At 46.0% G+C, this 26,724-nt stretch overlaps 1 protein-coding gene across 3 annotated transcripts in view; it reads right to left on the reverse strand.

The window, feature by feature from the left end:
• Window positions 1-6,141: 6,141 nt before the first annotated feature.
• utp20 (UTP20 small subunit processome component) overlaps window positions 6,142-26,724 on the reverse strand; it is a 114,907-nt gene continuing 94,324 nt past the window's right edge. For 2 of the 3 annotated variants that reach the window (XM_043709794.2, XM_043709793.2), the window contains exons 51-62: window positions 25,558-25,668; window positions 24,922-25,001; window positions 23,838-23,907; window positions 22,373-22,555; window positions 21,234-21,365; window positions 19,615-19,747; window positions 18,131-18,327; window positions 15,621-15,692; window positions 14,456-14,710; window positions 13,188-13,314; window positions 9,866-10,011; window positions 6,142-6,510 (exon numbers count right to left, since the gene is read on the reverse strand). In XM_043709794.2, the coding sequence (XP_043565729.2) occupies window positions 6,355-6,510; window positions 9,866-10,011; window positions 13,188-13,314; window positions 14,456-14,710; window positions 15,621-15,692; window positions 18,131-18,327; window positions 19,615-19,747; window positions 21,234-21,365; window positions 22,373-22,555; window positions 23,838-23,907; window positions 24,922-25,001; window positions 25,558-25,668 (1,662 nt within the window). In that variant the 3' untranslated portion in view covers window positions 6,142-6,354. The remainder of the gene's footprint in view (window positions 6,511-9,865; window positions 10,012-13,187; window positions 13,315-14,455; window positions 14,711-15,620; window positions 15,693-18,130; window positions 18,328-19,614; window positions 19,748-21,233; window positions 21,366-22,372; window positions 22,556-23,837; window positions 23,908-24,921; window positions 25,002-25,557; window positions 25,669-26,724) is intronic. The other variant, XM_043709795.2, reaches the window with a different exon arrangement.

Raw genomic sequence — 26,724 nt, forward strand, 5'->3', positions numbered from 1 at the left:
CTTTCCCAATAAACTGAAAAACTGAATTTCAAAAACAAAGAATAATCTACTGTATCATTTGTGAACTTCCTGAATAAATCAGATACATAGCCAATTAGGAGTAAATTACTGCAGATGCTGGAGCCTGTACTGAAAACAACCAATGCTGGAAATCACAGCAGGTCAGCCAGCATACACGGAGAGAGAGCAAACTAACATTTTGACTCGAGATGACTTCATCAGATCACAACCAATTAGGCCCACTGGCATAATACGCTGAATAATGTCTGTCACTCTGGCAGAAATCCAGGGGAAAGGTCCCTGCTGTGCAGGATGACTTTGGTAGCAAAGAAGTGAGGTGACTGGCATCAAGGAGGCAAATGCATCAGTATCAAACGGACAAGGGAGTGGTTACTTTGCTATTTGGGGGAAATACAAATGTATCAAGGGAGTCACTTTTAAAAAAAATTCCTTCTTGGCTCGGCCACCATTTATTGTACATCACTAATTGCCCAGAGGACACCTTAGAGTCGATGACATTGGTGCTAGTCTGGAGTCACAGGTCAGGTAAGGACAGTCCAACAAACATTTGAAAACCATCTTTTGGTTTAAAACAACAACGGTATGCAGTCACCATTAGGCTGGCATTTTAGTTTCAGATTTTTATTAAATTCAAATTGTATCATGTACATGGATGGCTTTATGAACTCTCACTACCCTCCAGCCTCCAACCGCTGCCCCCGCTCCGCCCCCCCCCAAGACATTAACCTAAGGTTCTGGGGGACTAATCCAATGATATCATCACTACGTCACTGCTTTTCCCCCATCTAGGATGGGACCATAAAAGCAAGGGAATAGACGTAGGTCATTCAGCCTATTTAGTCTGTTCCAACAATCAATTTTATCTCATGGTTGATCATCTACCACTATGCCATATCCCTTGATGTCAATAGTCTCTAGGAATCTAATGATCTGCCTTGAATATTCTCTATGATTGAGTTTCCACCTCCCTCTGGGGTTGAAAACTCCAGATTTACCACCATTTGTGAAGAAATATCTCATCTCACTTTTAAATGTCTTAACTTTATTCTTAGACTCAGCAGTCTATCTATATCCACTCTGGCATTTTGTTTTAAGAGTTTCTAAGCCCCAAAAAGGTTATCACGAATTGTAATTTATCTCAGCAATGCGTCTACAACAAATTCAGGTAAGAGATGAGGGAGATACACAGTGATGGAGCTCTGGGAACCAGAGAACCAAAATAAATTATTCCCCTCATTCACCTGAGACAGAATACTAACTCTGTCTCACTTAACTCTATCAGAACGATTCATGATAAACCTTTGTGAATCTACAAACTGCTTCGAAAAGATTCCCCAACTCTCAAATCTGGGTTGCGTACAAGGCTCTAGAGATTGAAAGCCAGTGTCTTGCCCACCTACTAGACTCGGTTCTTGCTTCCACATTTCTTATTGTTCTCCTCTGCCCAGGGATATAGAACATCCCGAAATTCCGTTGTGTTCACATTAACTTCTAACTTACTGTTGATCCCAGAGGCAATTTTCGCACCCAATTGTGCAACATCCAAATGAAAAATAAACTCTGAAAAATTGCTGTTAATTCCCATTAGCTTGTTTAAAATTTCAGACTGGAACTGGACACATTCGCACATCAATAGCATTCTGGTTCATGTTGTTTGTAAAGACTGTGTCTTTTTATTTTTCTGTGGTTTTAATTGTGGATTGAAATGGGATAGGATCACTTTTAAAAACCAAAGAATGTTCAATGGATTACTGGAGTTTTGAAAGCAAGCAACATGCTGCTCTTTGCAAGTATTGTTTACACAGCTGCTGGTTCGAACATTACTAGACAGTTTGCAGACAAATTGGAACTAAAGGCTGTGTACAAATGGAGATTCAGCTGTAGCTAATTGGTCTGTCAACTAGTGACCAGGTATCAATGACAAAGGCCTTTTCTCTGCCAACAACTATGTGATTGATTATCAGATAGCTGAACAAGTTAGGATTGTATATGGGCAGCATGGCTGCTCAGTGGCTAGCAGTGCTGCCTCACAGGAGCAGGGACCTGGGTTCGATCCAGCCTCAGGCAATCGTCTGTGAGGAAGTTGCATGTTTTCCCTGTGTCTATGTGGGTTTCTCCCGGGTGCTCCGGTTTCCTCTCACAGTCCAAAGTTGTGCAGGTTAGGTGGATTAGAACTGAAAATGTGTTGCTGGAAAAGCGCAGCAGGTCAGGCAGCATCCAAGGAACAGGAGAATCGACGTTTCGGGGATAAGCTCTTCTTCAGGAATGAGGAAAGTGTGTCCAGCAGGCTAAGATAAAAAGTAGGGAGGAGGGACTTAGGGGAGGGGCTTTGGACATGCGATAGGTGGAGGGAGGTCAAGGTGAGGGAGATAGGCCGGAGTGGGGTGCTGAGTTCGAGGGATTTGACTGAGACAAGGTGGGGGGGAGGGGAAATGAGGAAACTGGAGAAATCTGAGTTCATCCCTTGTGGTTGGAGGGTTCCCATGCAGAAGATGAGGCGCTCTTCCTCCAACCGTTGTGTTGCCATGGTCTGGCGATGGAGGAGTCCAAGGACCTGCATGTCCTTGGTGGAGTGGGAGGGGGAGTTAAAGTGTTGAGCCACGGGGTGGTTGGGTTGGTTGGTCCGGGTGTCACAGAGGTGTTCTCGGAAACGTTCCACAAGTAGGCGGCCTGTCTCCCCAATATAGAGGAGGCCACATCGGGTGCAGCGGATGCAATAGATGATGTGTGTGGAGGTGCAGGTGAATTTGTGGCGGATATGGAAGTGTCCCTTGGGGCCTTGGAGGGAAGGGGGGAGGTGTGGGCGCAAGTTTTGCATTTCTTGCGGTTGCAGGGGAAGGTGCCGGGAGTGGAGGTTGGGTTGGTGGGGGGTGTGGACCTGACGAGGGAGTCACGGAGGGAGTGGTCTTTTCGGTACGCTGATAGGGGAGGGGAGGGAAATATATACCTGGTGGTGGGGTCCGTTTGGAGGTGGCGGAAATGACGGCGGATGATACGTTGTACATGGAGGTTGGTGGGGGGTAGGTGAGGACCAGTGGGGTTCTGTCCTGGTGGTGGTTGGAGGGGCGGGGCTCAAGGGCGGAGGAGTGGGAAGTGGAAGATATGCGGTGGAGGGCATCGTCGACTACGTCTGGCGGGAAATTGCAGTCCTTGAAGAAGGAGGCCATCTGGGTTGTACGGTTTTGGAACTGGTCCTCCTGGGAGCAGATGCAGCGGAGACGAAGGAATTGGGAATATGGGATGGCGTTTTTACAGGGGGCAGGGTGGGAGGAGGTGTAGTCTAGGTAGCTGTGGGAGTCGGTCGGTTTATAGTAAATGTCCGTGTCGATTCGGTCACCCTAGATAGAAATGGAAAGGTCTGGGAAGGGGAGGGAGGAGTCTGAGACGGTCCAGGTGAATTTGAGGTCGGGGTGGAAGGTGTTGGTAAAGTGAATGAACTGTTCAACCTCCTCGTGGGAGCACAAGGCAGCGCCGATACAGTCATCGATGTAGCGGAGGAAAAGGTGGGGGATGGTGCCAGTGTAGCTGCGGAAGATGGACTGTTCCACATATCCTATGAAGAGGCAGGCATAGCTGGGGCCCATGCAAGTGCCCATGGCTACTCCTTTGGTTTGGAGGAAGTGGGAGGATTGGAAAGAGAAGTTGTTCAGGGTGAGGACCAGTTCAGTCAGTCGAAGGAGGGTGTCAGTAGAAGGGTACTGGTTGGTACGGCGGGAGAGGAAGAAGCGGAGGGCTTTAAGTCCTTCGTGATGGGGGATGGAGGTGTACAGGGACTGGATGTCCATGGTGAAGATAAGGCATTGGGGACCGGGGAAGCGAAAATCATGGAGGAGGTGGAGGGCGTGGGTGGTGTCCCGAACGTAGGTGGGGAGTTCTTGGACTAAGGGGGACAGGACCATGTCGAGGTATGCAGAGATGAGTTCGGTGGGGCAGGAGCAGGCTGAGACAATGGGTCGGCCAGGGCAGTCAGGTTTGTGGATTTTGGGCAGGAGGTAGAAACAGGCGGTGTGGGGTTGTGGCACTATGAGGTTGGAGGCGGTGTATGGGAGATCCCCTGAGGTGATGAGGTTCTGGATGGTCTGGGAGATGATGGTTTGGTGGTGGGAGGTGGGGTAGCCATGGGAAATGCAGGGTTACAAGGATGGGGGATGGGTCTGGGTAGGATACTCTGTGGAGGGTCGGAATGGGCTGAATGGCCTGCTTCCACACTGCAGGGATTCTATGAAGATAGTGAGAAGCCACCAGATCTTGTCACAGGCTCTAACTTTATCTCTGTTCTCTGCAATTTTAAGTCTGAAGAAAACCACTTTATTTTTCCAGCAATTCCTGTAGACTGTGAATTTTAATTCAAACATCATCGCCGTTTATTTTACGTATGAACCAGTCATCCTGTCCCTCCTACAAACAAGTGAAAGCATCCCGAGGAGGAAGAATGTGAGTCAACGTTCTGGCGTTTACAAGAATCATCTCAGCAAATCCTGTGAAGCAGGACAATTGAACGACTTTCCCTTCAGTTGGGAGCTTTGCCCAATTTAAACAGACACCTTTCGATAAAAACAACTTTATAGTTAGACAAATGGATGCTCAAGCTCTGGAGAGAGTGCTACTAGAAAGATATCAGGAATGAGGGATTTTAGATACAGGGAAAGATTAGAGAAATTGGGCTTATTCTCCTTGGTGCAGAGAAGATTAAGGTGGCATTATTAAGTGGTCAAAATTATGAACAATTTAACAGGGGTAAGAAGAATATTCTATTTGCACGAGGTATCATATCAGTAACAAGGGGTCACAACTTCAAGATGGTCAGCAAGAGAGCTAGGAGTGAGATGAGGAGAAAGTTGTTAGGATTTGGAATGTGCTGCATGGGAGAGTGGGGGAGGCTGATTCCATAGGAGGTTTCAAAAGAGGGCTGGATATATATTTGAAAGGGATGAATTTAAAGGGCTGATAGGGTTAGAAAGTGGGACTAGCTGGGTAGCTGTTTGGGGAGCCAGTGTAGACATCACATATTGAATGGCCTTCACCTGTACTGTAAATTCTATGGTTCTATAAATGACATGAGACATACATCTCAGTTTGCCATTGGGCAGTAAATGGAACAGGAGCAAGGTTTAGATATGGTTAATAATTTCCAATCAATATTACGTAGTCGGTCATCACAAACAGCTTGGAATACACATGGAGCAAGGCTGGGTGTGAGGGTAGGTGGGGATGGCAATGCAATGCTTAAGTTATACAGAGTCTGAGTCAGGCCCTATCAGAGTCACTGTAGTTAGTTTGAGGTTCCACACATCAGGAAGGATAGACTAGCTTTTGAAAGGAAATAGCACAGATTGATAGTGAAATGGAAATGGTTAAATTAAAAGTTAGAGTCACAACGCTTGTGCTCCACTGTAGAAAACTGAGGGCTGATCTAACTGAAGTGTCAAATTATTAAACAGATTTTTATTGCCTCGAGAGAATGAAATCCAGATAAATAACCACTACCTTAAAAAAGTAGTCATTTTGGAGCAAATTCAGCAAACATTTTTTCGAAGGAAGGGAATGGAAATCTCTTCCTTCACTAAAGGCTGTGGAGGCACTGGAAGTTTTAAGATTAACACCAGTGGACTTGAACCTGGTCCAGGTTTTGAGGGATGTGTGGAAAAGGTGTTACTAAAGGAGTTCAGGTAAAGGGGTGCACATGTGAGGGATAGAAACATCCACCTTGGGCTTTAAATCAGAATGGAAATACTGACAAATAAAGGTGTATTTGTGAACAGCCAAGTCTTTCAGACTCCATACAGCAGTACATTTCAAAAGGTCCAGCATTTTGCTTTATATCAAAGTCATGATTATTATCAATTGATTTACAACAGATGAACAAACAGTCGGTGTCAGCCATTCGACCCCTTGAGCCTGCCTTGACACTGAATAAGATCACAGGTGATCTGGTTACGTCAATCCCTGATAACCTTTCACCTAATTGCTTGCTGTATCTGCAAATTAACCTTCTGTGATTCAGGCACTAGCACACCGAGATCCCTCTGCCTCTCAGAGCTCTGAAATGTGCAATTTTCATGTCACTAAAGCTTTCATTCTTCCCTCCCAGAAAGGTAACAGATAGATAACAGCAGCGTATTGTGAGAACAGGCGCTATCACAAAGCACCATTTATTGACAATCTGCCAAGATAAACAGTACATTAAACTGTACTTCATGCTAAATACTCCTGAGCCACATTGCAAAAGAATTGTTGGGAATGGGAGACAAAAATAAAAATGTGGCCATCAGAAGTGATCTTTTAGTTTCTGGCATAAAATCATCACGTACAAAACGACTGAACTAAAACATTTCACTCCACTATGGCCAAGTCCTTTAGCGTGCTGCTTCGGGCCTTTTTCGCCTTGTAGCCAGGTCGAAGGACTTCAATTTTTCTTTTCTTGGCTTCCGCTTTATTTTTGTGCTTCTTCAGTTTCTTCCTTGCGGCAATATCCGGATTTGCCACTGTCTGTTTTGAATGAAAATATGAAGAGTATTAACATGGTCAGTATCCATCAGATTTATACAGCAAAGCCCCTTAATACATTGGAAAACGTCAGCAGACATTCAAACTTTAATCTATCTGGGCGCCACAGGCAAACCCTTCATATATTATTCATCCCATGTCCATTTCCGAAGGCAAAAACGGGGTAAAAACAATGACTGCAGATGCTGGAAACCAGATCCTGGATCAGTAGTGCTGGAAGAGCACAGCAATTCAGGCAGCATCGAGGACAGGCAAAATCGACATTTCGGGCAAAAGCCCTTCATCAGGAATAAGCCTGAACCCCTGTAGGCGCTCTGACCTGGTAAGAACCACCCAAACCTCCTTAAACAGACACAGTGGAACTGGTTAACCTTTTACAACAGCTTCATGTGCACCAGTGTTTTATTCATAAAACCTCACTGTAGATTTAAATTCTCAAACTGCTATGGAGGAACTTTACCTAAGATTGCATATATTATTAACCCAGGTCCGTGCCAACTATGTGCCCATATTAATGTACTCCTCTGCCTTTTCGTCCATTTCCAACAAACAGAATAATGGCTCAATGATTATGACAGATGGAGGAATACTGATAGCATCTTTAAGGAGTTACCGTCTGAATGGTGCTATTGCGATAATGTTATTGGACGTGTAACTGTTTCTATTTGTTCATCAGAAGGAGGGTCACTGGTTGGGCCAGTGTTCATGGTCCATCCCTAACTGCCCCTTAAACAGAGCAGGAGTTGTTAGGGCCATTTCAGAGAGTCGTTAAGAAACAAACACATTATTGGTCACATGTCGACTAGACTAGGAAAGGACAGATTTCCTTCCCTCAAGGACTTCAGTGAATCAGGTGGGTTTTTAATGACAATCCACAATGGTTACACTACTGGCTAGCTTATAATTCCAGATTTTATTGAATTCAAACCTGTGACCCCCCAGACAGACCAGTGGCACTACCATTATGCCACAACAACCTCAATCCAGGGTCAAGGCTAATGCTCTGGAAACACAGGTTAAAATGGCACTATGTCAGCTGGTGGAACTTAAATTCAACTGACAAATCCGAACTAGTCTCAGGAATCACCAATCACCATAAATACCCACCTGGGCCACTAGTGTCCTTTAAAAAAGGAAATCTGCTGTTCTTACCTGGTCTGGTCTACATGTGGTGATCTCTTAACTGCCCTCAGAATTGGCTGAGCAAGACACTCAATTCAAGGGCAATTAGGGATGGACAACACATGCTGGAACTGCGAGACCATATCCTGGGATAAGAATAAATTAGCAAAACCAAATATTCACCAATGGCAACCTCTAACAGCAGCACAGTGACTCAGTGGTTAGCACTGCTGCCTCACAGCACCAGGGACACTGATTCAATTCCACCCTTGGGTGACAGCCTGGGTGGTGTTTGCCCATTCACCCTGCGCCTTGGTGAGTTTCCTCCCACAGTCCAAAGATGTGCAGATTAGGTGGATTGGTCAAGCTAAATTGTCCACAGCATCCAGGTCTTGGATTAGCCATGGGAAATGCAGGGTTACAGAGACAGGGTGAGTCTGGGTGGGATGCTCTTCAGAGAGTCAGTGTGGACCCGTTGGACCGAATGGCCTGATCCCACACTGTAGGGATTCTACGATTCTAATCTTGCATTTGAAATAGTCAGAACTAATGTTAATAAAATGTAAACCCATTTATGATGAACATGTTTACAATCAGTAATGTACAGTATCTTTAATGTCCCAAGGCATTTCAGGACAACGTTATCAAAAATGTGGCATTTAAATACATAAGGTGGCTTATAAGAACAGATGACTTAAGAAAAGAAACAGATTTTAAAAAAACAAAAAAAAAGCAAAATTCTTGTCAGCAGAATCGATGGAGAGAAAGAATTCCTTCCTAAGATTTGAAGATAGATATACATGCAAGTAATTGTGTGTTAGTGAAAGGGAGTAGCATGAACTAAAGGCAGGTCTGCGACAGGGGGAAGACCAGGGGAGATTACATAACACGATTCATGCAACAGTCAGTGTGTACAGTGGTGGGCAATGTTTATATTTGTTTGTAGAATGAGGACATCATTGTGAACATTTGCGGCCAATTCCTATTTGCCCAGAGGGCAGTGAAGAGTCAAACACATTGCTGTGGGTCTGGAGTCATATGTAGGACAGACAAGGTAAGTGTGGCAGATTGCCTTAGCTGAACCAACAATTGACAGCGATCATCATGCAGCTAACTTTTGTTTTAATTATAAATAAAAACAGAATAAAGAAACAAAGGATGTTTTAGGGCTGCTGACCAAAAGCTTGGTCAAAGAGGTAGATTTTATGGAGCATCTTAAGAGATGAAAGAAAGGGATGAGGTGGGAAAATTCCAGAGCTCAGGGCTTAAGTAGCTAAAGGCGTGGTGCAACGGTAGAAAGGAGGAAACTGGGAATGTGCAATGTAGTTAAATGTGGAGTAGTGCACTCTGGTATGAAGCCAAATTCTCTCTTGGAAAACAAGATGGTAAAAAGGATGTGGGAGTACAGTATCTGGGGGTTCAAATATACAACTGAAAATAACAATGACAAGTTAAGAAGCTCATAAGAAGAGCCAATGAGGCACTTTCCCTCATTCCTAGAGTGGCAGAAAGTGAGAAGCTATGTAAAAATCAGTGAGGCCTGAAAGAGAGCTTTAATGTTTCTGAAAAGGAAAATTCAGGTCAACAGTTAGAATCTGAAACACAGAGAACACTAGAGGAACTCAGCAGGTCTGACAGCATCTGTGGAGAGAGAAATCTGATATGTTCTTAAGAGTTATACTGGACTCAAAACCTTAACTGTTTCTCTTCCCACAGATGCTACCAGAGCTGGTGAGTCAGTCCATCATTCTCTGTGTTTGCTTCAGATTTTCAGCATACGCAGAATTTCGCTTTTATTAGTTAGAATGTGGAACTCACCACCTCAGAGAAATAGCGTAGACTCAGGGGATAGTAGATCAGCACAAGACAAAGAGAATAAAATTGTGTGTTTGTAGAATGAGATGAGAGGACGAGGCTAGGACTGTGTGCTATAGCACTCATGCAGGGCAGCTGGGCTGAGGGGCCTGTTTCTCTGCTGGAAATGCTATGCAAGAGGTCTGAATCAGAGAAGCAGAGGGAGCTGTGGAGCTAGAGGTGGTTACAAAGACAGAATGTAGTGAGGTCAACAAGAGATTCAACAGCAAGGGGTGACCTTCTGCTTGGTGAAGGAGGGAGCTTTTAATAAGTGACTGAAAGGTGAGAATTGAGGAAATGTTCCGCTGTAGGGAGTATGAGGAAGCAGCCATTTCACAGCCCGCCATGACTCTGTCCCAACCTGCAGAGCTTTCTGTCTTTTCCGCAAAGCTTTCTTCTGGCTGGCCTGCTTCTGCACGGCTGCAAAGCCCAGAGAGAACGTTTCCAACCCGACCAGTTTCTTCAGCAGCTCGATGATCTCCTGGGAAAGGTTCCTCAATGTCGAGTCTGAAAGGGGAAGAGGACAAAGCAGCAGCAGCAGGCTGGGTCATTCCAAAGGCTAAACTATAAATACCAGGCCCTGTATGTAGCAGGGACAGAGCTCACTGAACCGCAAGGCATTTTCAAAACCAGGAACACATCAACCAAAACAAACCACAGCATTCCCACCTTAATGAAGCAACTAACGAACTAAAGTCAAAAACAAAAATTGAAATTGCTGGAAAAACTCAGCAGATCTGACAGCATCTGTGAAGAGAAAGCACAGTTAACATTTCTTCAGTTTTGAAGAAGGGTCACTGGGCCCAAATATTAATTCTGCTTTCTCTCCACAGATGCTATCAGATCTGCTGGGTTTTTCTAGAAATTTCTGTTTTTGTTTCTGATTTCCAGCATTCGCAGTTTTTTGTGCTTTTTTTTGTTTGGTGTTCAACTTCTAAAAGTCATTCTGGATCAGTGGTGCTGGAAGAGCACAGCAATTCAGGCAGCATCCGAGGACAGGCAAAATCGACGTTTCGGGCAAAAGCCCTTCATCAGGAATAAAGGCAGAGAGCCTGAAGCGTGGAGAGATAAGCTAGAGGAGGGTGGGGGTGGGGAGAAAGTAGCATAGAGTACAATAGGTCAGTGGGGGAGGAGATGAAGGTGATAGGTCAGGGAGGAGAGGGTGGAGTGGATAGGTGGAAAAGGAGCTGGGCAGGTCGGACAAGTCCGGACAGGTCAGGGGATCGAGTTTCTGGAGGTTAGAAGCTAGGATGAGGTGGGGGAAGGGGAAATGAGGAAACTGTTGAAATCCACATTGATGCCCTGGGGTTGAAGTGTTCCGAGGCGGAAGATGAGGCGTTCTTCCTCCAGGCGTCTGGTGGTGAGGGAGCGGCGGTGGAGGAGGCCCAGCACCTCCATATCCTCGGCAGAGTGGGAGGGGGAGTTGAAATGTTGAGCCACTGGGCGATTTGGTTGATTGGTGCGGGTGTCTCGGAGATGTTCCCTAAAGCGCTCTGCTAGGAGGCGCCCAGTCTCCCCAATGTAGAGGAGACCACATCGGGAGCAACGGATACAATAGATGATATTGGTGGATGTGCAGGTAAAACTTTGATGGATGTGGAAGGCTCCTTTGGGGCCTTGGATAGAGGTGAGGGAGGAGGTGTGGGCGCAGGTTTTACAGTTCCTGCGGTGGCAGGGGAAAGTGCCAGGATGGGAGGGTGGGTCGTAGGGGGGCGTGGACCTGACCAGGTAGTCACGGAGGGAACGGTCTTTGCGGAAGGCGGAGAGGGGTGGGGAGGGAAATATATCCCTGGTGGTGGGGTCTGTTTGGAGGTGGCGGAAATGTCGGCGGATGATTTGGTTAAGCGAAGGTTGGTAGGGTGGAAGGTGAGCACCAGGGGCGTTCTGTCCTTGTTGCGGTTGGAGGGGTTGGGTCTGAGGGCGGAGGTGCGGGATGTGGATGAGATGCGTTGGAGGGCATCTTTAACCACGTGGGAAGGGAAATTGCGGTCTCTAAAGAAGGAGGCCATCTGGTGTGTTCTATGGTGGAACCACTCCTCCTGGGAGCAGATACGGCGGAGGAATTGGGAATACGGGATGGCATTTTCCCAATTCCTCCGCCTCCGCCGTATCTGCTCCCAGGAGGAACTGTCACCGCAGGAACTGTAAAACCTGCGCCCACACCTCCTCCCTCACCTTCATCCAAGGCCCCAAAGGAGCTTTCCACATCCATCAAAGTTTTACCTGCACATCCACTAATATCATCTATTGTATCCGTTGCTCCCGATGCGGTCTCCTCTACATTGGGGAGACTGGGCGCCTCCTAGCAGAGCGCTTTAGAGAACATCTCCGAGACACCCGCACCAATCAACCAAATCGCCCAGTGGCTCAACATTTCAACTCCCCCTCCCACTCTGCCGAGGATATGGAGGTGCTGGGCCTCCTCCACCGCCGCTCCCTCACCACCAGACGCCTGGAGGAAGAACGCCTCATCTTCCGCCTCGGAACACTTCAACCCCAGGGCATCAATGTGGATTTCAACAGTTTCCTCATTTCCCCTTCTCCCACCTCATCCTAGCTTCTAACCTCCAGAAACTCGATCCCCTGACCTGTCCGGACTTGTCCGACCTGCCCAGCTCCTTTTCCACCTATCCACTCCACCCTCTCCTCCCTGACCTATCACCTTCATCTCCTCCCCCACTGACCTATTGTACTCTATACTACTTTCTCCCCACCCCCACCCTCCTCTAGCTTATCTCTCCACGCTTCAGGCTCTCTGCCTTTATTCCTGATGAAGGGCTTTTGCCCGAAACGTCGATTTTGCCTGTCCTCGGATGCTGCCTGAATTGCTGTGCTTTTCCAGCACCACTGATCCAGAATCTGGTTTCCAGCATCTACAGTCATTGTTTTTACCTTCTAAAAGTCATTGGCTAGGCTTTGGGTTAACTCAGGGAATCAGTCAATAAGTGACTGAAATTCTTCCTCGTGTAGCAATTAATAATGTGGAACTCACTACCTCAAAGAGTGGCTGGGGAAAATAGCAAATACATTTAAGAGGAGGTGGATAGGTACATGAGGGAGAAAAGTATGTTTATGGAATGGGATGGGAGAGAGGCCTGAAAGGAGCACAACACCCAACATGGAACAGAGGGGCTGAATAGCCTGTTCCCTAGCTGCACATTCTATGAGGCAGATTGGTTTAGCTGGAGTTCATGCTTTGCAAATGCTGATCAGATATGTTGTTAGTTTCCCTTTATTGCTTGAATTTTTAAAAGATTAGCTGCAATCTCACCCTGACCTGCATTCCACAGCGCTAAGTGTCACCTCCAATGATGTGTAAAATGTTAAAAGATGCACCATAAGCTCACACATTCGCGTTACCACATAGGCTGTTACCAGCTCACCCTATCTATTTCACCGTATGAAATTTAACCCAACAGAGGCTAACAGCTAAATCTGGATGTTTGAAAAGGAAAAATGTTTACAAAACCATGGGGAAAGAGCAAGGGATTGGGATCAACTGGATGTTGACACAAACATGATGGGCTGAATGGTATCTTTTGGTGATCTACAATTTCACAACACAGACTTCAACCATCTCTTTAGCAATGGAGCCAGTTGGGGAGTTTTGTAAAGAGACACTGTCAGAGATTCAATACCCGGATAAGCAGGAATGGTTGATCAACTCCAATAATGAAGCTTACCTTGCTCTGCGTAAGTACTGTTCAATTCCCTGTAAAGAGGCGCAATAATTACTGGGAGATAAGGCTTCACTCCTTCCATTCCAAGGTTTACGGAGATTGCTCCAAGGAACTTAAAGACGCATGTCCTCTGGAGAGAAAAAAAACAATGAAAGTAAATATTAGTCTCTTAACCACCCCGCTGCCTAAGGCAGGTGGAGTTTGTAAAGAGCTCACCTTGTAACTTCAAGGAGACCATTTGCCTGAAAGTCCACAACATACACGTTCCAAATGGGAATTACTGATGCACCCAGTCACAGCTTTGGGGAATATGGCAATAAATGTTTATTTTGCTAACTTCACCCAAGTACAAAGACACCAGAGGAGACCATTATGGTCCTGAAGGAGAAGTGGTGAGTTAGTGGAGATTCATTTCAGGATTTTAAGATGGTTTGCTAATTATATGTTAACTGCGTTCAGATTCACAAGGTGAAGGGCATTGTTCACCAACTGGAATCCTAAACGGAGGTGGTGGCATAGTGGTAATGTCACTGGACTAGTAATCCAATGTTCCAGACAGACAGATTCAAACCCACCGTGGTAAATGGCAAAATTTCAATACAATAAAGTCTGGAAATAAAAGCTAAGCTAATAGGGACCATTCTCAATTGCCATATAAGCCAATCTGGTTCACGAACATGCTTTAGGGAGGGAAATCTGCTACCCTTACCTTGTCTAGGCCCAAAGCAATGTGGCTCACTTTGGACCACCCTCCGTAATGACTTAACAAGGCGCTCAGTTCAAGAGCAATTGAGATTGGCAACAAGTGCTGCACTTACCACAAACACCAGTACCCCGTGCAAAAATAAACAACTCAGTAAATAATCTCATGCAAATAATTTATAAAGACATACTGCTGGGGCACAAGGGTAGTAAGGAGGAGGTAAATTTCTGTAATGTTGCATTTTAAATATTAGATTTTCACTAGGCGAAGGTATTACAAGATTTGGAGGAAAGGAAGGTAAATAGGATATAGATCAGCCAATGTTTTGGTGAATCATGGAACAAACTAGAGATGTGAATGGGTTCTTCCCAATCCTGTAACCTCATTTACCCTCCAAAACCCCATTATGCCCCCTTTCTGGGTTTTTAAGTCTTATTTTCTAACGTTGTTCTTTATCAACAACCCCTCCCCACCATTCGTTCCACCACCGTTCTGTCTATTGTGAAACAACCTGAGGTTTCCTATGACTTGGACTACCACAGAAATGCAAACAGGAGACTATCAGTACCTTCAAAGATATTTTCGGGGAATGAGCTGCTTCTCTCTTGGCAAGAGTACACAGCTTCCTGATCAGCCACATCAGGGTTGCTCTCTTCCCTTTGGCACCATCAGACGCAACTTTTCCTGCCGTGTCTTCCTCAGTTTCGTCTGCTCCCATTTCATCCTCGCTCTCCTCTGTCTTTTCATCCACCTTTTCATCTCCACAGTCAACAGACTCCAAGAGGAAGATGACTTTGGCCACAAACAGCAAGTTCTTTATCACCTGTTTGGCAACGAGAGGGCTGAATGTCAAGGATTGTGTTTGACACTCAAATGGGATGTGCAAGCAAGTGCGAGCCAAACTAAACGATCCCACCCACTGACATATTAACGCACTTAAATGTTACATGGCGAGAAGATTTTGCGCTGAATGCATGCTACAAAGTTGGAAGGGGCATCTTTTAAATAAGAGATTAAACCGAAGCTCAGGTCTATCCTCATGGGTGGATATAAATGAAAGTTTCTGCGTTATTATGCAGAGACAGGTGACCACCCCTCAGTGCCCTGTTGAACTCTCAACCAACTTCACGAAGCCAGACTACCTGGTCATTGCTGTGTTGCTGTGCACAAAATGGCAGCCAGATTTCCCAAGCTGCAACAGTGGCTGTGTTTCACTGAGGTGCAGAACAAAGCTGGAGTGCTTTGGCAGGTGCAAGGTATAAGATTTAGTTAAATGTACAGGTTTTTATTTCCCTTAAAAATTCCATCTTCACTGGCTTCTCAAACTGACAAAAAACATTCTGAAGTAATAGGAGATGTTAGGACGTGAGCAGTGCAGCTAAAGGAAATTTGGCATCAGCAGAATAAACATTTAATGATGATTGTGAGAAAATGTAACCCGGGCTATTAGATGCTTTCCTTTGGTGACTCAATAACCGTTTCCAGTTCTAACCAGACCCATCCTTGCAGTCCCAGGTGACAGGACATTAATAAAAGCAAAATACTGTGCAAGCTGGAAATCAGAAATCGATGCAGAGAGTGCTGAAGAAACTCAGCAAGTCGGGCAGCATCTGTGGAGAGTAGGATGTGGACTCGAAATATTAACTGCATCTCTCTCCACAGATGCTGCCAGATCTGCTGAGTTTCTTCAGCACTCTCTGCATTTGTGACGTAACAGTAATACCTCTTCATACCTGTTCACCCAGCGTGAGATCCAGGAACTTGGACTGCAGCTGATGACAAAAGGCTAAAGCCAAGAGTTTGGTCTGAAAGACAAATTGTCAGTGTTGAGAAATTTAGGATGTAAAATCAAGGGGACGCTTCACAGAAATCAAAACACACAAGGATATTCCATTCAGTCAGTCAACAAATCTTGAATGAAACAGCGGCAAACAAAGCTATTTAGCCCATAGCTCCCGCGCTGGCCTATCTATTACAGTTATCTTTCGACATTGCTGTTTGTGGGATCTCCCTATGCACAATTTGGCTGTTGTATTTCCTACATGAACAATTGCATTTCATGATTTGGAGATTTGGATCCACAACCTTCTGATGAAGAAGCAGCGCTCTGAAAGCTAGTGCTTCCAATTAAACTTGTTAGACTATAACCTGGTGTTGTGAGATTTTTAAAATTGCATTTCAGAAAGCACTTTTCTCTGGAATGTCATGAGGATGCAATAAGTGCACCGGGTTTGACTCCAAGCAGCCAAAGTTTAGGAGGAGGTTTTCCTGCACCTGTCACAGAGCGGACACTTTGCAATCTCACCGGTCCCCTCCTGCTCGCACTCAACGTTTCTGCACAAGGCTGGAGGTCAAACTTCAGTAACATGAACCTCCACGCTGTGCCATTGGTTAAAGGCAACAGAGCCACAAAGGCTCATTTTTAGCCACTTCAGTAGTTACCAAGGACTACATTCCCAAACTACACTCAGTTCTGCAGTAACGTGAGTTTCTTCAACGTAAACTGGCTACAACGCTATTCGAGAATTTAGACCATTATTTGTAGAACGCAAACTTGTCGTACCTGTTTCAGTTATAATGTGTTTCTAATCCCATTAGTTTAAATTATGCTGAATTTGTGATTTTCTTATAACCCGGAGTCACACAAGAATGGAACTATTGCGTTATAACAGAACCGACAGTAAACAACTGCATCCTGCATAGTGGTCACCTGTTCCCATGACAATGTAACTGACTGTTCAACGTGTTGCTAAATAAGAACAGCAAGAGAAATCTGATAAAATTGGATGACAAGTACAGTAACGTCTCAATATACTACTTCCCGTATGTGGTAAACAGAGGGGTGTACTAATATTCAGATCATTCGCACAGTAACGTGAGCTGTAACCAACAGTGCAGTTGGTTCAGTGTGAAGCACAGTTGGCTGAACCAGAAGGCTGTGGTTTCAGTTCAGAGACATCAGTCCATCAGTCTCTGAAGCAACCAGTCCAAGGAGAACTCCACTCTTTCATGGGGTCAGTGCTGAGGGAGCGTCGGAGGGTCGGTGTTGAGGAAGCACTGAAATGTCGGAGGGTCAGTGCTGAGGGAGTGCTGCACTGTTGGGGCTGAGAAAGTGCCGCAGTATCAAAGGGTCGGTGCTGAGGGAGTGGTCACTGTCGGAGGGTCAGTGCTGAGGGAGTGCCGCACTGTCGGAGGGTCAGTGCTGAGGGAGTGCCGCACTGTCGGAGGGTCAGTGCTGAGGGAGTGCCGCACTGTCGGAGGGTCAGTGCTGAGGGAGTGCCGCACTGTCGGAGGGTCAGTGCTGAGGGAGTGCCGCACTGTCGGAGGGTCAGTGCTGAGGGAGTGCCGCACTGTCGGAGGGTCAGTGCTGAGGGAGTGCCGCACTGTCGGAGGGTCAGTGCTGAGGGAGTGCCGCACTGTCGGAGGGTCAGTGCTGAGGGAGTGCCGCACTGTCGGAGGGTCAGTGCTGAGGGAGTGCCGCACTGTCGGAGGGTCAGTGCTGAGGGAGTGCCGCACTGTCGGAGGGTCAGTGCTGAGGGAGTGCCGCACTGTCGGAGGGTCAGTGCTGAGGGAGTGCCGCACTGTCGGAGGGTCAGTGCTGAGGGAGTGCCGCACTGTCGGAGGGTCAGTACTGAGGGAGTGCCGCAGTGTCGGTGCTGAGGGAGCGTCGGTGCTGAGGGAGCATCACAGTGTCGGAGGGTAGTGCTGAGGGAGTGCCACACTGTCGGAGAGTCAGTACTGAGGGAGTGCCACAGTGTCAAAGGGTCGGTGCTGAGGGAGCAGTCACTGTCAGAGGGTCGGTGCTGAGGGAGTGCCGCACTGTCGGAGGTCGGTGTTGAGGGAATGCCGCTGTGGGAGAGGGTTGGCGCTGAAGGAGCGCTGCACTGTCAGAGGGAGTGCCTCAGTGTCAGAATGCCAGTGCTGAAGAAGAGCATTCCTCGTTTTAATGAACCCCATATCCTTCCTTCTGTGGGCAAGGATGTTTATCTTGTGACCCTCTACTTTTTAAGGCCTGTACACCTGGTGTCATTATCAAGTGGAGAGAAGGTCTCTATGACTCTTTTGTCAAACCCTTCATTTCCAAATCTCCCCAGGCAACTGTTGAGCTCTCTTTGTGCAGGAGAAGAGGTTTAGCCCCTTTGGTTTTTATGGAGAATCAATGAGTGGACAGCATTTCACCAACATTTGCAGTCTTGCCTGGACGGCATGAATCAAAGCACTTCTCTCTCCGGGAGGGGCCTACCTTTCTGTCCAGCTCTTCCAGCAAGAACTGTGCCGCTGGCGTCTCCATGGAATTCTGTTCCGTGATCAGTGCCTTGCCAGAGTTCCACTTGGCCACCAGCTCTTCAGGTTGATAGGAGGCGAACAGCATTCCGAACAGCTGGGCGGAGGTGAGCCAAACCCAGGAGTGAGGGTGCCACAGATGAGCTTGGATGTGACCTGGTGGTGAGTTAGCAGATTCGAGTTTGGTGGGGTCCTAGTTTATGAACCCTTCAATGTACTTTTCAGAAATTCTTAGATGGGATGCGGGTATTGTCGACAAGGCCAGAGCTTGTTGCCCGTTCCTAATTGCCCTTAAACTGAGTGGCTTGCTCAGGCATTTCAGAGGGCAGTTAAGAGTCAACCACATTACTGTGGATCTGGAGTCAGACTGGGTAAGGATGGCAGATTTCCCCCTCTGAAGGGCATTATAATGAACCAGATGGCTTTTTACAACAGTCAGTGATAGTCTCATTCTCACCAGAACAAATCTAAAGATAAAGTTGCTTTAGGGTAGCTCTCTCATTCGGGAGAGAGGGACGACTGAAGGTGGTTTAACCCGAGTACCTCAGGTGAGGGGAGATGAAGGAGTCCTTCCCAGTAACCATAGCTGGTGTAGGAATGGAACCCACATCGCAAACCAGCCAAATCAACTAACCCATCCCCTACAAGACTACCATTCAATTATTAATTGAACATTACTTTTAAATGAATTTAAATTCCACTAGTTGCCATGGTACAATTTAATGATATGTCTCTAGAGTATTTACCTGGTCCTCTGGCCTCCTAATCCAAAGACATTATCACTACACCCGCTAACCTACCACCAAAGGAAACGGGTACCTGCAGTTTCGAGGGAGTCAGCCATATAGACTGAGATAAGAGGGATTTTGACTCAGAGAGCTGTCAATCTCAAAATGTCCTACAGTGTAGGGCTGTTGCTGCTTAATCACTCAGTACATTTGAGGTTGGGGTCGACAGATTCTTAGACACTGAGAGAATTAAGTTGGAGAGTGAAACTGAGGTTCAGTACCAACAGGATATCCGAATGGAGTGGCAGCTTCAAGGGGCTAAATGCCCAGACCTTATTTTCCAGGTTCTTTCGAGTGTAAAGATTAGCCATTATAACAAAGATCTGGGTCCTAAAAGCTCAGAGCAGATGAGACATGGCCTAAACAGTTAAACATCATCACCCTCACACTCCCTCCCACGCATCTAGCCCCACACAAACTTGATGACAGCAGCACTACTTTGTTGGCCACCCCTGGGTCAGCTTTTGAGCAGAGGGAAGAGAGTGAGGACTGCAGATGCTGGAGATCAGAGTCGAGAGTGTGGTGCTGGAAAAGCACAGCAGGTCAGGCAGCATCCGAGAAGGAGTATCGACTTTTCGGACATAAGCCCTTCATCAGGAATGAGGCTTTTGAGGAGTGCCCGGTGTTTAACCAGCAGTGGAAGGACTGTACCTACCCCAGATCGTGGTGAGAACGGGGTGTGGTTTGAGCAGCTGGACCAAGTTGCAATTCTTCACCAGTTTCACAGTCAGAGTCAAGAGGTTGAACAGCAAACGGTCTGTGGCTTTCTCTTCCGCTTCCTCATGGATCTGAACAAAGACCAGAAACAGACTGTAAACTCATGGCTATCCAGCTTAGATCGGAAATGGATCCAGGATCAGATTTGTCTTTGTCAGGAGCAAGGCCAGAGATGTAAATGTTCTAATCAGAATTGTACAGCAGAGCTGGAGACCCACCTCATCCCAGGCCCAGTCCTTCCTCTCCACTCTGTCCCCGTAACCTGATCCTACCTGTCCATCTTCCTTCCCATATATCGGCTCCACCTTTCCCACTGACCAATCACAGCCACCTCCTATCTGCACCCACCTTTCCCCCATTTATTTCTCAGTCCCCTCCCCCAGCCCTGATGAAAGGTTCCGGCCTAAGATGTTGATTCCCCTTCTCCTTGACCTGGAGCACTTTTCTCAGCTCCACACTTTATCCAGCAAAGCTGGAGGGCAGCCAGTTTTGGAATTTAGTCCCAATCTCCTGCTCTTTCCCCATAGCTTTGCAAGTAATCCCCTTCACAAATATTTATCCAATTTCTACTCAGAACTTCCCTCCTCCTCCCTTCTCAGACTGTGTATTCCAGATCACCACATCTCACCATTAAATAGAACTCTCGTCTGTGCCCGGGCTCTTCGCCCCCTACAAACTGCTCCCAGGGCAATTATATCCTTGCTTAAAAATAAAAGACCAGAACTGCTCACGAAACTATTATCTTATGTAACTATAGCAAAACATCCCTGTTTTTATACTCAAATTCCCTGGCAATAAACAACATTTAATTTCACTTCACAATCAGGTGCTGCACCTGCATTCTTCTTGTGATTCGCAAGATTCACGCAAAATCCTCTGTACCTCTGTTCTGCAAGCTGAATTATATGTCATTTTTCTACTTTTCCTGCCAAAGTTGACAAGTTCACGTTTCCTCTCCATCTGGCACTCTTTTGTGCATTTATTTAACCTATCTACATCTCTCTGTTTCTTGTATTCTCTTCATATGAGGGCTGGCTTAGAGAAACACAGCCAGACTCCTCCAGTATCGAGCCCTGAATGATGAGAGCGCATACTGGGGCAACTGTGTGCCACATTTATGCCCATGAGCTTTAACAGATGCACCTTGACCTTCAAAATCCAAGACACTAACACAGCTCCTCTTGATCAATACTGCTAGAGCTCAATTCATGAGACAGTACTGCAATTCTGCATTTACACAGAAAATAAGTTTTGGATATAGGTTTGCTCGCTGAGCTGGAAGGCCAAAAGAAACCCAAACATGTAAATAGAAAGCAGGAATTATCAACAGTGCTTTGTCTGAGGCCCACTGAAGATGTTACCTAGTAGGGTAATGAAATGTCTGGAAATGAACCTTCCAGCTCAGTGAGCAAACCTAAATCCAAAACCTCAGCCTGAGCTACAAATCTTCTCAAAACTCACTAAGAAAATAAGTTTGTTATGTGAGCTGACCAGCCCCATCCCCAAATCCAACATGGAGTTTTAATAAAAACTGCACGGTGCATGAGCAGGACTCACATCTTGGAAATTTCCAGGATCAATTGCGGCTTCAAGGATTGGAAGAACGATCCCAAGTCGTTTCTCAAAGGTGGTTCCTTCAGTTTCAACAAAAAGCCCACAAGTATGGGCAGCCAGTCGACGGTGAGAGATCTGTAACAGGGACATAACTGAAAAAGTCATAGGCTGAAATGGTAACTCAGATGTTCTCTCAGATACTGCGAGACAGGCTGAGCTCCAGCATTATTTGGTTTTACTTCAGATTTTGCTCTCATCACACTAAACAGCATTGTTCTGTCACATTTAAAAAATCTCTTTGCATTCAAATAAAGCCTGCCAACTCACCCATCTATACAATCTCCTTCAGGCCAAGAACTCTCGCAATCCTGAGTTGTCCAGGTCTAGCCCCTGGCATATTTCCCATGTCTTTAGACTCACTACAGACAGCTATTCCTTGAGTCAGCACTGGCCCAAGACTTGCAATTCCCTCTTTGAAACTCTTGGTGCTGTCCAACAGAAAAACCTAGATTCCTTGAAAGTGGTGGACAGGGTAGGGAAGAAGGCATTTGACAAGTTTGCCTTCAACAGTCAGAGCATTGAGTACAGCAGCTGGGATGTCATGTTGTGGCGGTGCAGGATATTGGTGAGGCCACTTTGGAATACAGTTCGAGTTGCCGTGCTATAGGAAGGATATTATTAAATTGGAATGGATACAAAGATTTACATGGATGTTCCTAGGACTGGAGGGTTTGAGTTATATGGAGAGGCTGGATAGGCTGGGGCTTTTTTCCCCTGGCGCAGAGGAAGATTGAGGGGTGACCATATTGAAGTTTATAAAATCATGAGGGGCATAGGTAAGGCAAACAACAAAGGGCTTTTCCTGAGGTAGGGGAAGTTCAAAATTAGAAAGCATAATTTTAAGTTGAGAGGGGCAACTTTTTCACACAGAGGGTGGTGCGTATATGCCAGAGGAAGTGGTTGATGCTGGTATAGTTTCAACATCTAAAAGACATTTGGAGAGGCATATGAATAGGAAAGGTTTTGAGGGATATGAGCCAAACATCACCTCAGCTCTGAATAAATTTAAGAACTCTCTTCCAAGGGAAGTGAATCCCAAACATTAATGATCCTCCCAAACTGCTGCAGACCCAAGCCCCAACCTTTTCACTTTGGAACCACGTCAAGACCAACGAAAACATCAGGTCCTTGTGCTTCTCGTCCACCTTGCTCAACAACGACTGAGCTACCAGAGCTGCCATCTTCTTGCAGCTCGGTGAATCATCATTCACAATCATCAGAGTGACAGGGATGAAGAAAAGGGCATAATACTGATGAAGCAGACCCTGCCGACAGACACAAAGACATTCAGAAACACGTTAGATGTGGATTTAATAAAACAAAGAACCGCCGATGCTCGAGCTCTCAAACAAAATACAGAAATAGCTGGAGAAACTCAGCAGGTCTGGCAGCATCTGTGGTAAGAAAGCAGAATTAGCATTTTGAGCCAAGTGACTCCATCAGAAGAATGTACCTCATATAACTCCAATACCTCGTGCAGCTCAGTATCAGATATTGCCTGATGAGGAGTTAGAGTACTTGGAATATTAACCCCGCTTTCACCTCACATATGCTGCCAGATTTGCTGAGTTTCTCCAGCTATTTCTGGTTTTGTTACAATGCTCAAGATGCAACAAAATCAGTTTTGAGTTGAAAAGCTGTGAAAAATCCTCTCAGAGTTGGGAACATCAAGGAGGAGATTTAATCAGAGTTCAGAGAGATTCATCAGATTTGGAACAGGTTATTCGATCCAACAGTGACAATCTTCAACAGTAAGTGTCCCCCTGACCCTCTTCATCTTGCCTTGTCAGCGTATCCCTATATCTCCTTCCCCCTTGTGTTTCAACTGGCTTTGCCTTCATTTTATCTTTTGATATTCACCACAACCACTTCTTAGATTAGATTAGATTCCCTACAGTATGGAAACAGGCCCTTCCGCCCAACAAGTCCACACCGACCATGTGCAGAGTAACCCACCCAGACCCATTCCCCTACCCTGTATTTACCCCTGATTAATGCACCTAACACCATGGGCAATTTAGCATGGCCAACTCACCTGACTTGCACATCTTTGGATTGTGGGAGGAAACTGGAGCAGCCGGAGGAAACTCACGCAGACATGGGGAGAATATGCCAACTCCACACAGACAATCGCCCAACACGGGAATCGAACCCGGGTCCCTGGCGCTGTGAGGCAGCAGTGCCGCAGTGATCAGAAGTTTCACATTTTCATCTTATGACTGAAGGGGTTCCTCCTGAATTCTTCACTGGGTTATTGGAATGGTCAACACATGCTGAATAATCCGGAATGTGCCAATAGCTACACTAAGAACCAATTTAACATGGCTCATTCAGGTTCACAAGAAATGACACAAATTGATATACAAGGACCCATTCTCTGTAACTAAAAGGAATGGGTTCACATCTTGGTCTTTTTTGAGCTTGGGAAGCCTACGGTATCCCATTGCTTTCAATTTAGCAACATCTCAGTCCTTCAGAGTTTATTTGCCAACTAATCAGCACACAACGCCAGGTATAAAGTATATGTTTAATATCTTATGAACCAACCTGTGGAAAGGATTGAAAGATATAAGCTAGCATTTCCAATGCAGATTCTCTTCCAATATCATGTTCATAGCTAAACACAGGACAGAAACAAAAGATTTTTTAAAACATTAATACAGTTTTCATTCACTATTATTTTACAAGGTGCTTTCTCTTAAATTATTATATCCGGATTTCTCCAAGCCAACCACCATGTATGGCCATTCTGTTTTTAGTGTACACAGAGAGTGGATTGAATAGAGAAGCACTGCCCCGCTCAGTGAACGCACAATTACTTCCTTAATGAATCTGCACGGATCTTTCGTAGCACACCTCTGGATAGGTGGAACCTGAACCAGGATGTAGCTAGAAGGTAGGGACACTACCACTGCATCACAAGACTCTCAAGAAAGATGCACATCGGCACTGCAGTAAAACCTGCTGTAATCTCAGCAGCCAATTCACAACAAGTAACAATAAGACCAAAAGTTTAATTCGTTTCCATGTCATTGTGACTAAAATATTATCTTAGGATCTTTAACACAAACTCAAGAGAATAGGCAGGGCTTCATTTTGTGATCTCATCAAAAAACAGTCCTTCAGACAATGCAGCACTCCCTCAGTACTAATCCTCTGACAGTGTGGCACTCCCTCAGCACCGACTGTCCGACAGTGCAGTGCTCCCTCAGTACTGACCCTTGGACAGTGCAGTGCTCCCTCAGTACTGACCTCAGACAGTGTGGCACTCCCTCAGTACTGACCCTCAGACAGTGCAGCGCTCTCTCAGTACTGACCCTCTGACAGTGTGGCACTCCCTCAGTACTGACCCTCTGACATTGTGGCACTCCCTCAGTACTGACCCTCTGACTAAGCTGGTTCCATTCCCATGCCCTGCAAGTGTTTAATACTCCAGTCTGGCCACTTTGATCGTATGTTCCAAGTCTGTGGAATGAGACTTGTATTTACAAGCTTATGCATTAACCACTGAGCCACAATTCAACAATCCCTGGACTGGGATCCCATCCTCATGGATCTGTTGCAATGGACTCCATTCTTTCAAGAAACAAATTTATGAGGAAATACCAGTCCCAGATGAAACATGACTTACGAAAGCTGTGCCACAATGAACTCAAGGTGAGACTTCAGTTTACTTCCCAGGGGATAATCCAGAACAAACTTCAAATAAACCTGACACAAAGAAACAAACAGATAAAATGATTACAACAGAATGGGGGCACTGAATATACTAAAAAAAACATTTATGCAGAAACAAATTTGAGACACAGAAAAACAAAGGGTAAGGCACACACATAGATGCATGCCCACACATGTAATAAAACCAACCATATCTTCACTTCCCCGATACACACACACACCTGCATGCATTAACTGACACACTCACACTTGTACACTGAGCACTCGTCAAGAACACCAACATACACTTGCATGGGTACCACACCGTATGTCAGAGTCTACAAGAGAACCAGTCATAGAAACTGATCACTCTGATTGGTCAATAATTCTATTCTCGTTGCTTCATGTGATGACCAAAATTTTGGAAGGTGAACAACTTTGATCTTGCTTTGACTTGGAAGTCCCAGGTGCACAGATACAGAATCCCAACACATTAAAAAGCACTTGGGTTCATAGGAATGACAAGCGCAACGGATTGAGATCTACAGCACATGCCGTAGTAAAGGATGGAGAAACTCCGAACCTTGCAGTGCTGGGGTTTGACACTGACCTGACGACACTGCACTCGGACCTGGTCACTCTGTCCAGTCACAGCAAGTTTGGCCACTTTCTGCATCACTTCGTCCATCTCTGGAACAAGCAGCTTTCTTGAGAGAATTGCCTGTGAGGATAAAAAGCAGCAGGCAATGTCTGAACCACAAAAACTGAATGAAGGGGCTTGAAACATGTATCATGACTTTTAAGGGGCAGAAGGGACTTCCCGGAGTACTTGGGAAACTGGAGGTGACACCCACAGAAGACGGAGTGGATTAGGGGTATTGAGGGTTGAGATGATCACAGAGGCTGCGGCTTTGCCGAGTCTGAAGGAAGGATAAGGGGGAACTGGGCAACAAGGGTTTGAAGTTGGATTGTCATGTTGCCATAGCAAATGCAGCACCAAGGCATTAATCTGCTAATCCAGCAGCCCTCACATGGATGGGTCCACAATTTAAGTTGAAAACATTGCACAGTAGTGAAATACCAACCTCTGACAAAAGAAAAGGGAGGTGGGAGCCGAATCAGCAACTTTTAAAAGACAATCAGATCTCAGCTCGAAAGGCAAAACATACGGGGCTAAATTAGAGGTAAAAACAATGACTGCAGATGCTGGAAACCAGATTCTGGATCAGTGGTGCTGGAAGAGCACAGCAATTCAGGCAGCATCCGAGGACAGGCAAAATCGACGTTTCGGGCAAAAGCCCTTCATCAGGAATAAAGGCAGAGAGCCTGAAGCGTGGAGAGATAAGCTAGAGGAGGGTGGGGGTGGGAGAGAGTGGCATGGAGGTCAGACAAGGGCAGGGTGTGTAGGACTAAATGGAAAACTCTTTCAATTAGGCAGCACAGGCATTATTGGCCAAATGGCCTCCTTCAGTACTGTCCCATATCCTGAGGCTCCATGGGATAGCCAGAGACTGAGAGACATGGCATTTGGATGTAGTCTTACTTTAAACATTCCTTTCTCACAAAAAGTCATCTTTAAGGGAAGGCATTGAGTCTGATTCAACAAGTGGTGCCTAGGGAGACCACATTCTAAACTTCGAGGGAGGGAGAAGGGGAAGGGAGGGAAGGAGGGAGAGAGGGAGAGGGAGGGGGAAGGGGAGGGGAGGGAGGGAGAGAGAAGAGAGGGAGAGATTGGTTTCCTCTCATTTTCATCCTTCACATCACATGTCTCAATCCA

Source organism: Chiloscyllium plagiosum, unplaced genomic scaffold, assembly GCF_037043375.1.
Source record: "Chiloscyllium plagiosum isolate Xiang-an unplaced genomic scaffold, Cpla_swu_hap1 HiC_scaffold_19, whole genome shotgun sequence".
NCBI lineage: Eukaryota > Metazoa > Chordata > Chondrichthyes > Orectolobiformes > Hemiscylliidae > Chiloscyllium > Chiloscyllium plagiosum.